Raw genomic sequence first — 14,233 nt, 5'->3', positions numbered from 1 at the left:
TTTTCTGGAAATGCAACCAGTAACTTTAAATACATCGTGTGATTCACCAAAGTGTATAGACGTATCAGAATGACATAGGGGTGTTTGTTTGTGTTGGTGTGTCCTTCCCCAGGAGGTTCAACGGTGCACTGCCGATATGAAGATCACGTCAGAGCACTCCAACCACCCTGACAACAAGCACAAGAACAGATACATCAACATAGTGGCTTGTGAGTACACTCTTCATAGAACATCATAGTGTGTACTCTGTCCTGAGTCATTTATATAGAAGAAACTTGTAAGATGACATAAACATCTATCTCCCCCACCCTCCCTACAAAAGACCTATTTTTTGTCTTTTAAGGGGGGACAGGAGGTTTTCAGGGGACAATAGCAGGTTAACATAAGAAGCCACATAGTGGTGAACATCATCTGAAAGCTGGGAACTAGTCATCTGAGATGCAGCTCAGTGTGTGAAGTTTTCCAGTCATAAATCTCTAATTGAAATGTTAAAAGTTATGAGGGCCTAGAACATAATGATGTAAGTGTGATGCCATTCCCATGCTTTATTATGTCTCATAATGTTATACCGTTTGTTAAACAGAATTAAACATATAACCATTTTTAACCACTTTAATTCAATTCAATTCAGTTTATTTTGTATAGCCCAGAATCACAAATTACAAATTTGCCTTACAATCTGTACACATGCGATGTCCTCTGTCCCGGAACCCTCACATCGGCACAGGAAAAACTCTCCTAAAAAAACCTTTAACAGGGAGAAAAAAGGAAGAAACCTATGGGAGAGCGACAGAGGAGGGATCCTTCTCCCAGGATGGACAGAATGCAATAGATGTCATGTGTAGAGAATGAACAGCATAACAGAGATACAACACATTCAATGTATCTGACATAAATTATTTATATAATAAGAGTAGTAAGCAGAGTAACGAAGAAAAAAAAAATTATGACTACTTATAATAACAGCAGCAATTATTAGTAGTCAATTTTCCCAATCAATTTCATTCTAGGACTGTTTAGGGACGCCAAGTTTCCATTTCAACCATTTTACATTGGCCGTAAATAACAATTTATATCAAATGCTTGATTTCTGCCCAAAACCGCATGTGATCATCATAAAGCGGACATGTATGTAAAGGGGAGACTTGTGGGTACCCATAGAACCCGTCTTCAGAGGTCGAGGGAGCCCTTTGAATATAGTCCAGCCAGTGTTTCCCCCACCAGAATTTAGCCTGACTCTGGAGTGTTATTTAGCCTCCACCTTGAGGAGCTAGCATGACATGGTTGGTACTAGTGGACTTATCAGGTCGTCATATGATACCGATATCTCCAGCTTTCAAACTGAGCCTGCTACAGCCTCTGAAAGACAGGGATGTAAGCCGAGGACGCCGGTGTCCCACGTTAAACTGCTTCAGTGAGTGTGGTGCAAGACATATATTTAGTAACACATGTAGAGAGACATACAATATTTGATTTAATGCAGTTCATGGGTAAATATGTCCTACAAACTAATTCTATGAAACATTCCAGAAGGTGATTTGCTGGTTGCATGGTAACTCTTTTTCACATATTGAACATGCTTATTGACACATTCTTTAGTTAGTTATTCTCAGAATGAAAGTGTCTGCACTTTTACACTTTTACAGACTTGAATATGTATGTGACAATTTGCATTTCAGGCGTCCACATATCTCCTCTTTATTTCAAACTTGTCGGAGTGCTGGCAGGGCTTTTCCAAGCATATGGACCGTCCGGTCATCAATTACCTTGTTGATGCTCTTTCTAAATGGTGGTACGAAAGAAAATGTCATGTAATTACCTAAAAGTGGATAAAGATTCCCCGGCAAGCTTGACCTTCCAGAGTTACTGTGATGTAGCTATTAGATTTTAAGATATGTATTAGCTGAAGCTTGCGCCATATAGTGGCACTAGAGGAAAGGTCATGTGTCATTAAAATCATTAGCGGACCTCAAATATTCATTTCCCTGAGCAAGCAGAGTGCAAAATACAATCCGTTTTTTTCAAGGTGCTCTTTCCAAAAGATGTGTGGTGATTTTGCTACGTTTAGAGCAACACATTTTTACTTTTACTAAATTAAATGAAGCACAAATCGCAGAGCTTTCTCTGAACCAAAGTGTATGTGTTAATAGTTAACCAGATAAAATAACCGAGTCAACCACTAGCAGAGCAAAAGCTTACCACCATTCCCCTAGTGTGCCTGACTTCAGTAATAAGTATTTCACACTTCTGAAAGCAGCTCAGCCTTGTGCTTATTGGAGTGCGTGCTGTTCAGCTGTCAGTAAAAACCTGCACAACCCAGTCCGACCATTGTTGCAGCCACAAAGGTTAATGTGCTTCCTGGTTGGGAGCAGGTGCCTTGGTGGAGCATCAAGTTGACAGTGTAACATGGACGGCACTGTGTTAGGGTGAGAGTTAAGGTTAGCTCTCGCCATGGTTTCAGTCACACAAACACACTCACTGTGTTACTGCTCTGTTCCCTCTTCAGATGACCACAGCAGGGTGAAGCTGAGGCCGCTGGCTGGGAAGGACTCCAAACACACCGACTACATCAATGCCAACTACGTGGATGTGAGTGCTTCCACTGGGAGATGTCAAAAAAACGATCTGTGTCTGTGTTTGTATGATAAGAGGAGTCATTTAAGAGATGATGACTGCGAGAATGTTTTGGAAGAATATAAATTGTATTAGTTCTATGACGTCATTTATATGCACCTTGTTGCCAAACTAATAATCTGTCTCTTTCATCCATTAGGGTTATAATAAGCCCAAAGCTTACATCGCAGCCCAGGGACCTCTCAAGTCCACCTTTGAGGACTTTTGGCAGATGGTGTGGGAGCAAAATACCTGCGTCATTGTCATGATCACGAACTTGGTTGAGAAAGGCCGAGTATGTTCTGACATACACATTCGTGTAGTTTTTTTTTATGTTTAAGGCAAGGTTCAAAATGTGTCATAACTTGTTAACCCCAATTACATAGTAATGTACACCCAATGACCAGACAATAGAAACTTCAGTACTGCCTTTGAATCAAATAAAAAGGGAATTTCTCACAGCAGACATTTAGACTTGTCAAACACAGTGTAACCAACAGAATATCAAATGAATAAGGGGTATATTTTATTCAGATGAGTCAGGGCCCTGGTGTGCTGGCTCACAAAGCCAACAATAATGTTATTAGTTACAGCTTTGCTTCTTAAACCGTCCCCTGGGAGAAAGGTCTATGGACCGGTAGCGATAGATGCTCCTCTCTATGAAAGCTTTGTTTGACTTTTATCTGAGTGTCTTCTGAACAATTATTAGACGATTCTTGTACTGTGACGGAGAGCTTTATATTTTTTAAAGTACTGTTAATTGTTGACACACCATCCACCCTCAACTATTTTGTTGATAGAGATTGAATCTGACCCTTGTGTGTTTGTGTGTGTGTCTGCTCTACAGAGAAAATGTGACCAGTATTGGCCAGCAGAGAACAGTGAAGAGTACGGCAACATGGTAGTCACACTGAAAAGCACCAAAGTTCATGCCTGCTACACCGTTCGCCGCTTCACATTAGGCAACACTAAAGTCAAAAAGGTGAGAGTGAAAGAGAAGAAGTGGCACAGCAAGGTAAAGTAGTTAAAACTGATCTGCTGAACAGACAGAGAAGGAAATGCCCATATTTGGTTGATTAGACCTTTTTTTTTTATTGAAGAACAACACCTTTCATGAAGCTCCCTAGCTTGGTGACAAATGCATTGCATTTCAAAATAAAAGTATCCCTCCGTTCCGCCAGTGGAAAGCTTTAATGTGAAGCTTTATTTAGTTTCCTAAATAAAGTATTATGTTATGATATGATATGATATGATGATTTCTGATATAAATGCAAAACAATCTAGCCGTAATTAGAAGGTAAGTGTAAATTGTGTTTCTGTGTCCCCCTGACTTGATGCTTTCATACCACCTTTTTTTTTCTTCTCAACCTTAACACACATTCCTCCTCTCCTCTTTCTTTTTCTCCTCCATTCAGGGTGGGAAGGGGAACCCCAAGGCGCGGGCCCAGAGTGAACGGGCCGTGCTCCAGTATCATTACACCCAGTGGCCCGACATGGGTGTCCCTGAGTACACCCTGCCCGTCCTCACCTTTGTCCGCAGGTCCTCGGCCGCCCAGATGCCTGACATGGGACCCATGCTTGTCCACTGCAGGTAGTGCACTGCTTTCACTTCACTGAAGCTTCCCTCATCACTCTGTTCCCCCGTCCATCTATCACCCACATTGCTGTCATCTTGCACATTAACTGTCATTCATACTGTTTTGTGTTCTTCCTTTCTGTACATTTAGTTTGGGATTATTGTGTAAGAAGGGCATCAATTTCATCCTTTCTGTATAATGCACATTTTGTACTGCCCCGACAAATGCTACAATCTTATTCAATTCTTTGTACTTTTGGATGGAGGTATTACAAATGAACTCCACACCTATACCTTTGTGCTTGCCACTTACAACTGCATATCTAAGTAGCGTCACTGAACTTGCTGTCACAGTTGCCAGCTTATATTTAAGGGCATTTTACAGTAAGGCGGGCGAGGAAATTACTGGTAATTGTCCACTGACTGTGGCCCCGGGGGGAATAAGTACGGAGCTCTCTGCTATCATCTGCACTGTGATCATCGATAATAACTTGTCACGCTGCCTTGCCGCTGAGGCTGCAGACACACCGCTCATTACTACCATTTTGTACCGGCACATACACATTCAGACATCCTCCCCCTCATTATGCAAGAAACAGAGACACGCTCACATTCACTCTGCTGCCCTGCTGCTTTGAAACAACAGGAAACTCAAAGTTCTGAATTTGTAAGTACAGTGAAGGTGTTAATTGGGTCTGTGGCCATACTGTCGGCTCGTGGAAATGTAGGAACTGTTCCACAACACTCTTGCTGTTCTTTTAGTTATATGCTCACCTTTACCTAGTTTTAATGGTTAGTTCTTGGTTAGAATGTGATAATTATTTAAATACGCCAACACGGCTTTCGTGTCCTTAAAGGGCATGTCAAATGTGGACTTTTTATGGTCTAATTTTATATACAGACAAATGACAACACTTTAAAATACACTCAAAAAAGTCACTGCCTGACGTGACAGGATAATTATATTGATTGATTGATTGATGATTGATTTGTTTTGTTTTGTTTTCGCTAAATAGCTGTCTGAGTACAGTCATTGCAATAGTTTGCGTTTGCAATGAGTGACATTTAATCAGGAATTAAACATTTTTTCTCTTTTGAAGACATTCATGCATAGATAGACCCCAAACATTGTGGTATCAAATACGGATGTCTCCACCCACAAGAAACAACTAATACAAATTGAAATCACAGAGAAAAGAAAACTGTTTAGTTGTGTTTATTGTGGATAGCAATAAATTAAATGTCATGTGAAACACATTTAGGGTATTATTGTTATACCAATATCCCTCATTTCTTGACAGCTTTCTACTGTCATCTCTGTAATAAAGGCTTTTAAAAGTAATTTCATATCCATTTCAATTCCTTTTTCCAACACATAAACCCTTTCATTCATCTCTTGTGTTGTGTTGCAGTGCTGGAGTGGGTCGGACGGGGACGTACATCGTCGTGGACAGCATGCTGCAGCAGATCAAAGACAAGAGCACAGTCAATGTACTCGGCTTCCTCAAACATATACGCAGCCAGCGCAACTACCTAGTCCAGACTGAGGTTTGTATAGTTGTCACTGTGCATGAGCCAAATGTTTATGAGACTCTTTTTGGGCAATGAACCCCTAAAGAGAAACTAAACCCCCAAATCAGCATGTCAGATTTTCAGCTGAAAATCTATGTATATGTTTAATGTTGGATTCAGGTCCTAATCCTGACATTTTAGTGCACAGTGTTTTAATTCTAAATACTGTGTTACAAATATGGATAACGACTGCCTGCTATTGGTTGAAACCCTGCAACCACTAGATCTGGCTGCAGGTGACATACATGGAGGAGCTTTCGTCTGTCACCAACCAACGCCCCCTCCATTCCCCTCCTATGAAACCAACGCCCCAGACTCTGCAGACTGAGGCGATAGGGGTAGTAGAGAAGAGTAGCCGTTAACCTTTCAATTAGACGATGTATAGCTTATGATAGTTGATAGCACTGATGCTAATCGCTAGCATACACATGTCGCAGCAATAACAGTCCCTTTACAGCACTCTTACCAACCATAAAAAATAACACTAGTCAGCATGCTAGCGATTAGCATTAGTGATTACCATGAGCTAATTGAAAGGGTAACTCGTATCATGCACAGTAATTTAAAAACACTAACCAAGTCTGGCTACATGTCAAAGTAACGTAGACCAATACCAGCAGTTCATGTTGAGCTTTTTAATGTTCTGTAACTGCAGCATGAAAGCATTGTGGAAATAGCCAGACGCTACTTAATTGCAACTTAATTATTTATCCACACACTCTTGTCACAGGTTAGGAAAGCACATGGCTATTGCCAGAAAATCTGTCATTAACACTAATTCACCAGATTTTGTACTGTGCTAATGGCTTGATTTCAAGTCCACAGAGAAGTCAGAATTGTTGATCATTTTTTTTCATTCGATTGTCATTATAAGCATTTTTTTATTTCCAGGGTAGTCTTTAAGTTATGAGAGGATAGACAACAAACACATTTATATGCCTAATTTGTTTCCACTGGTGGGTTTAGCACAAACTATTTTTCTGCTACCTGATACCCCATTTAGTCACAGGGGTCAAACAACATGCATCTTAATGGGTCAATATGCTTCATCCAACCCTCTTGTTGATACTACAGGTCAGGTTCAGCAATCACCAAATACCAACAGTTTCACATTTTCATGACTTTCTTTACATCCTGCAATATCTTGTGCTCGAGTGGAAATATTGATGTAATGAGGAAATGCCTAATGTATCATGATGAGAATTCCTTCTGTGGGTACCTTTACATATTCATACTAGATTCATGGAAACGTTATGCCCTGCAGAAGTTATTGTTGAAACACAGGGAATCATTTAGACTGAGGCAGTTGAATAAAGGTCTGGCACAGAAAAATGAAAAAAAAACATCTAGGGATTACAAGTGCTTAGTCTGTTGTGTGTTACTGAGGGTTAATTAAAGGGGCCAATGAATATCCACAGAGAATTTCATGAAATGTGGTTGGTAGTTCTTTTGGATGAACCATGAACACCCAGTAAATATCAGGTCGCTAATTTTCTGTGTATCTTGTTATTAAGCATGGTGTCAAGGGGAAACATTTCCCTGATACTTCTTCTTGAGGAAGATCTAGAAGTCATTTGGAATCACCCTCTGGGGACCACCAATATCCACAGTCACTGGTTGTGGAAATACAACATCTTGCTCTTTACAAAGTCTAGAAAAAGACAGATCGACCCCAGAATAATGTTTTTACAAAAAAGTTATGTCACTTTACATAGTGTAAGCTATGGCTAGCATTCAAAACCAAATCAAACAATCTAACATGGACATCTGAATGATGTAGTGCACAGTTTCATTGTAAAATCTCCACTGAGTTTGACCAAAGCATTGTGATAACTTTCAAAATGTCCTCTGTCAAGTCTCTGGTAGTAGCTTTTGTAAACTGATTCTAGTCAGCCTTTTTATCTATATAAATAACAATTTGCTTCAAACCAAACTGCATATTTCATCCTTTTAGGTGGTGTATGTGTGTATTCAAACCCGTTGCAGAGGAACAATAGTCTACTTCTCCCATGCTGCCCTAAAACCCACACTAATACTATTATTACATGTGATAACTAATACTTAATTGCATTGCAAAATTGAAGTTGCAAACCAAATCTATGGTTTGGGCATGCCAAACACCACCTTGCCACTACAGCTGCTGAACATCTCTTTGTCCTCTTTCACCATTTGGCTGATCCAGGAGCAGTACATCTTCATCCACGATGCCTTGATGGAAGCCATTTTGGGGAAGGAGACCGAAGTGACAGCCAGCCACCTTTACAGTTATTTCAACAGCATCACGACACCAGGACACAGCGGACGGACACATCTGGAGAAACAGTTCAAGGTGAAGGGACTGCCGGCATTTATTATTCATTGCACATTAAGCACATTTTAAAATGTGACATAAAACAACCATGTGTTTTGTTATGAGTCAGGTTATATCACAAGCTAATTATTAGTTGACTAGCGGTATTAGCTTACTCTTATTAGCTTTTCACATTAAGTTTTTGTTTAATTACATCAAGATTAATTATTGAAATACATGAATCGAGGTGACAATGCTTTTAGTAATTTGAAAGGTCTCAAATTACTGGTTTCTTTAAACACATCTGTGATTCCTCCTCAAATCAACAATTTATACAATTAAACATTAACACAGCTTACATTTAGTAATTTTCAATTTGGTTATTTTTTAGATTTCATCAAATCTTTATATATCATGTATTGATCAGTTAGTCCTGAAATACATATTTGGTAACACTGTATAATAATCAAGATTAATAAATTATACATTGATAGTTCATTTTACTTTAAAAATGATTTTACTGCAATTAATAATGTTTACTTATAATCCTAAATGCTATAATACTCTTAATTTGTAACAGTTTATTGTTGCAATCACTATACATTTTTATATATTATATTAAGCATATGTTAATCATTTTTAAACCTTTAAGAAATTGTTTGTAAAACGTCTATTATCATTACATAGAAATATGGACCAAATATTTGTGCCAAAAGTTGAGTTTGGTTTCTGGTCCATCTATCTATGTAATGTTTATAAATGTGTTACAATCAATTTATTAAAGATTTTCAGATAATTGGTAATCATTAACAAATACTTATATATATATTTGTATATATATTGTAAATATATAATGTGTGCAACAATAAACTGTTAATAAATAATGTAATCAGAATGGGCACTGATACTATATATAATTTATCAACTAAGTATTTCATTTTACACAAACTAATGATAACATGATATTAAGTAAACAGTATTAATTATCATTTCATTGTTTGTTAACAGTAAAATAGCTATTAACTTAAGTTTCATTAAATATAATGAAAACATTTTTTAATGAATGTTATTAAAAAAATGTAACCAGATATTCTCCTGATCAGTTCTCAGCTTTTATTATCGTCCAGCCCTTGTTTATATTGGTTGTAGGTATGATGAGGCTAGGGAAGGTTATTCCTGTTATTTCATTACAACATGCAACAGTGGAGTCCAAGGTCTAGCAGATGGAGTGTATGTGCAAAACAATAGCTTTCTTTGTTATGGTAATGCATTGAGGCCCTTTTGATAGGATTAGATTAGACAGAATTTAGACATTGTTTTGCGAATTTAGACCGAATTTAGACATTGTTTGCTGCTGAATTTAGTCATTGTTTGTCTTGGTTTTCCTCTGGACGTTGTGCTTGTTTCTCAACTCCTTTGAGACACTTTGGTTCAGTGTGTTTTCCTGCTCCTTTAGCTACCGAGAGCGGCTTTCTGTTTTACCTTCAGGTTTTATTCCAGAACTCTTCTGATGCTGTTGAAGTCATTTCGGAGAATCTGATGTTGGATGTTAATTGATGCTGTTTAAAGAATGGGTTAAGGAGACACAAACAGGGAGGGAGAAAAACACTTTATTTCACATGATAGGCCCTCATGAAGAGAGATACATCCATTTTGATCACAACGAAGGGTGCAAAGTAGATTTTGATAGTTTAGAGTGCAAATTTGTACAATTTGTACCATCCATAGTTTTTTTATGAAATTAAATAACTTCCCAGCTGTGATGAGTTGGTCTGTCATTTGAAAGTTTTACAAGGTGTAACAAATACCCAACTTCTCTTTTTCTCTCTTTGTCTCTTAGTTGGTAACACAGTGTAATGCCAGATTCATGGAATGCTTCAACGCTCAGAAGGAGTGCAACAAAGAGAAAAATCGAAACTCCTCCGTGGTGCCATGTAAGTCTTACACTCATGTGAAAACATATTAAATTTGAAATGAACATGCCTCGAGCAGTATTAACCAAACAGCAGAAAATAATAGCTCCTTGTAAAAATGCTGCAATTAGAGACCGTGACATTTGAGTTTAAAGCATCTGCACTATAGAAGAATGGTTCATAGAGAATCTGATTTCTGAATCCTATATCTGTATTGTTCCATAAAGATAGATGATTTTTAACTCATGAATTAACTTTCTCAGTCCGACAAGAGGGGTAGAAATCTACTGGGCCAAAGTCACTTTTTACTTGCCCCTATACAAATTGTTTTATTTATTATTCATCAAATAAGCAGCAAAGACTAAAGTTTAGAAACATACTCTGTGATAATTAGTGTTACGTCTGCCTGACTTGCCTCAGCGTTCATGTTTTGTACAGCTATCCTAAATGCCATGCAAGTGAGATGCTGACGGTTGTTGTTATGGCCCTCCAGCTACTTCTTTTAGAAAGTTGATGTGTCTTTGAGAAAAGACTCAGTTTTATCCGCCTTGCTCTCAAACTTGCAGCAAAAACTGTGCAATATATAGTTGGCGTTTCACCAGCATCTTCTAATGCCATCCAACTAAACTCCTGTTTCCAGGATAATGGAAATGCTTGCTTCAGCTCATAAACTTTGTCTTCACCCGCCACCATTTCCTCACGAGTACCTGATCGTTTCTGCACGTGTAACTCTCAACAGAGCTGAGAAGGAGGCAAAATGTCTCACTCCTTAAATACTTCCTTCATCAGCTCTGGAAGAAAAACTATGTGTTTCATTTTTTTCTCTACTTGCCCAATCAGGGAAGTGAGTTGCTAGATTTGGTAGCCCAACTTTTAAATCTACTTGCCCCTGGCAAGGGGACAATTATTATTGTTGCGCCCCGCCTGCCATTTGGAATTTTCAGGTATAATTTTATTCCCTAACTCCTCTTAGACAGACAAATCAGTCCATTCTCAAATTTAGCATGCAGTACCTCCAGACAGCCATGACTAAAACGTATTTAAAGTATTCCTTTTTTTACAGGAACAATGTCCTGTATCACTATTCAGTAGGAGGATTTGCTTTATTGTTAAACTTACATAATGTTGCATAATTGTTCCCATTGAAATGATGTTGCTATATATTTTAAATGCATAAGAATATCATTTTCCTACCAGCCTAGCTAAGCCTGCATAGGGACTGTTTACAGGCTGACTGGTCTCATTATCATTACTCCACTACTCTCTGTTATCTGCAACTCTTACACAATCTGTAGTCACTGGCTGTTCCACTCTTCTCTGAATCATCAGCCAAGAATTCCCAAGAACTGTCTACATTCAACCAATAACAGCAAAAGGATGAATGAATGCACACATAGTGGCCTCTCAGCGTGTTTGCTCTGTTCTAATTATGGCTATTCCCCCCCCTCTCTCTCCGTCTATCTTTGAGCAGCCGAGCGAGCGAGGGTCGGCCTAGCACCTTTGCCCGGCATCAAAGGCACTGATTACATTAACGCCTCTTACATCATGGTGAGCACCTCCTCCTCTTCTGTCAATCATTGATCTTTCCTTTCTCCTTTTGCGATTCCCTCAGAGCAGTTTACAGGTTAACAAGTCCAAATACACTCAGTCAGTATCACTGGCTTGGTTATATCACTTTTCTATAGTGAGGCTCAAATCCCCAAATGACCTGGCAGCTCATGATGATGATAGCTCCACACTGCTCATCATTAAAGTGGCAGTCTGGAAGAGTTCCTTTAAATGAATGACTGTTGAGTCACGGTCTATTGCAGAAGGATGTAACACAATGGTGATTTAGCCTTTGACCCACTGATGAAAGTATTGCAATATAGATGAAAAATTAAATCATTTTTTACATTATTTTTGTATTACAGTTTTCCTCTTTATTATACACACAAAAAAATGAACTATGCACACAAGTCCAGACTGCTAAACCAGGACTGAAATCTTAATCATTTCCGCTTTACGTTTGAGGAATGAGATGATTTATGGTTGCTATATAAGAAAACCAGGGACTGTACCTTTTAAAAGGGTTTTTTATTAATTCCCTGTTGCACTTCCAAAAAGTTTTGGGGCTTGCAAGAGACAGATGTAGATAAGAAAGGTCTAAATCAAAGCAGATGAGGCTGAGTTTTTCTCCTTTTAGTTGTGAGTCCACTTTGGTATTAGACATATTGATATACAGATCTGAGATCTACAGCAATAACTTGGGTTACTGGTCGTGTATTGCTTCTAGTAACCATAGAGACCTCAACTGCATGACCCACTTTGTAATACAACACTTTCATTAAAACTTCGAATTCTGAAGCTTGGCTGAGACAACCCAGATGATTTCATGACATTTCCTCAGAGTTGAAGAAAAGCTCCTCCAGAAGCACAAAATATATTTTTCAAACAGCTGCGTAGTTACTGACCTTGATGGTAAAGATGTGGAGTTCCACTTTAAAGCATAACTGAGAAGTTGAGAGCAGCCTTAAACCCAAAAGCCTGTAAAAAAAAAAAAAAAAGCAGGTGGTTAAGTTGCCATGTGCTTTAAGGTGAGGTCACCACCTTGTTGTTCATGTAGAGTGTGAACTCATAGCTCAGATAACAGCAGCTCAGCACTCATTAGATTCAACCCTCAAAGCACTTTTAAGTCCTTAAATTTGTAACCAAATCCTGACTGCAGATGAGTCTCTGAAGATGAGCTGGTGATTAGTAACCCTAATAGAATGTGTTTTCACTGTTTAAAGTGACTGAATGTGGCATCACTCTCCCACTAACCTGTTGTTGTTGTTTGTTTGTTTTTAAAGGGTTACTATCGGAGTAATGAATTCATCATTACCCAGCATCCTCTGCCCCACACAACTAAAGACTTCTGGAGAATGATCTGGGACCACAATGCACAAATTATTGTTATGCTGCCTGCCAACCATGGACTGGTATGAAACACACAGGCACACACACCTACACACACACTGTGGTTAGTGCCACCTGCCACTTTGACAAGCATGTGCATGCCTTCTCAGCCTGTGTTTAAGGTATTATGCATCACACACACACATGTCGTCTCACAGGGACCTGACTTTATGAGGCAGGAGTTAAACATACAGTCACATTCATCCCCCAACACAAACACACAAACACACACACACACACATGTTCAATGCAGACTGTAGGCTGACGTCTGCCTGTTGATCCTGTGTCCTGTGGGTTCTGCAGGACTGTTACCTGGTGTTGTAGGGATTTTAAAAACTTGCGGAGTTGGTAGAAATGTTCTACAAACCTACGAGCCGCAGTGGTTTCCTGTGCCACAGTCATTTAGGCAGGAGACAATGATCGGTTTGGCTAAATATGAATTTGGCAAATGCATACATCAGCCAATATACACAAACACTAAAATCAGAAGAGAGGAATGCAGAAGCAACTTCTAGTAGCTCTAAGGGAACATCACTGAATTTACAAATCGAAGTCTGTTTACAGAAGATGGGAGGACGCTGCAAATTAAGAAAGTTGTATAAAGCCATCGGTAGCTCTGGACTGAGCTGCATGAAACAAAGAAAGTAAGCTTTCATTAGTTTAAGACTAGCAGTACAGCCTTTGCAGACAGGCTTTGACTATTGCCAGTCATACAGTAGGTCACTTTAACTAGTTGGAACCTTGCCTCGTCTGGTGTAACCTTGAACAAGCCTGTATTTAAAAGAATGGAACACAGCTAAGATCAACATATTCCAGGGCATTCAGCAAGTCTTGAACATGGGATTCCCTTGATAATATCAGCCTGAGACAAATCATCTGCATGAATGGTAGAACATCCAACTACTGCAGGTTCAATGACTCGTGGTTTATAACGTCAGAGGTGTGAAGCAACAAGAGGTCTTTTCATAAAACAGGGACTGCAAGACAACCGCGATGACATGTGTGTGTTTTTTTTTTATTGTTGTGTAACTTTATCACCTTTTTCCTCAGTACTATATATTTTTGATAACAAAAGATACACTACAGAAACTGTATCCTGTGACACAGGATTGAACAATCTCTGTGCTCTCCTGCAGGCAGAGGATGAGTTTGTGTACTGGCCCAGTCGGGAGGAGGCCATGAACTGCGAGGCGTTCACTGTCACCCTCATCAGTAAAGACCAACTTCTGTCTGTCCAACGAGGAGGCAGATCAGCATCCCGACTTCATCCTGGGGCTTCTACAGGTGACTCGGTCATAGTGATTGAACTGTACTTATGAGTATGAGCACACT

The 14,233-nt window shown here is 39.1% G+C and overlaps 1 protein-coding gene across 1 annotated transcript in view; it reads left to right on the top strand.

Annotated features, from left to right (window-relative positions):
• The window catches only part of ptprga (protein tyrosine phosphatase receptor type Ga), a 428,569-nt gene that overhangs the window by 382,925 nt on the left and 31,411 nt on the right, over window positions 1-14,233 (top strand). The window contains exons 16-25 of the mRNA XM_054616971.1: window positions 113-209; window positions 2,507-2,589; window positions 2,774-2,908; window positions 3,461-3,595; window positions 4,029-4,204; window positions 5,602-5,737; window positions 7,944-8,090; window positions 9,892-9,985; window positions 11,436-11,512; window positions 12,796-12,924. Coding sequence (XP_054472946.1) covers window positions 113-209; window positions 2,507-2,589; window positions 2,774-2,908; window positions 3,461-3,595; window positions 4,029-4,204; window positions 5,602-5,737; window positions 7,944-8,090; window positions 9,892-9,985; window positions 11,436-11,512; window positions 12,796-12,924 — 1,209 coding nt within the window. The remainder of the gene's footprint in view (window positions 1-112; window positions 210-2,506; window positions 2,590-2,773; window positions 2,909-3,460; window positions 3,596-4,028; window positions 4,205-5,601; window positions 5,738-7,943; window positions 8,091-9,891; window positions 9,986-11,435; window positions 11,513-12,795; window positions 12,925-14,233) is intronic.

Source organism: Anoplopoma fimbria, chromosome 17 (assembly GCF_027596085.1).
Source record: "Anoplopoma fimbria isolate UVic2021 breed Golden Eagle Sablefish chromosome 17, Afim_UVic_2022, whole genome shotgun sequence".
In the NCBI taxonomy this organism is placed as follows: Eukaryota; Metazoa; Chordata; class Actinopteri; order Perciformes; family Anoplopomatidae; genus Anoplopoma; species Anoplopoma fimbria.
This window is presented reverse-complemented; position numbering and strand designations above follow the sequence as displayed.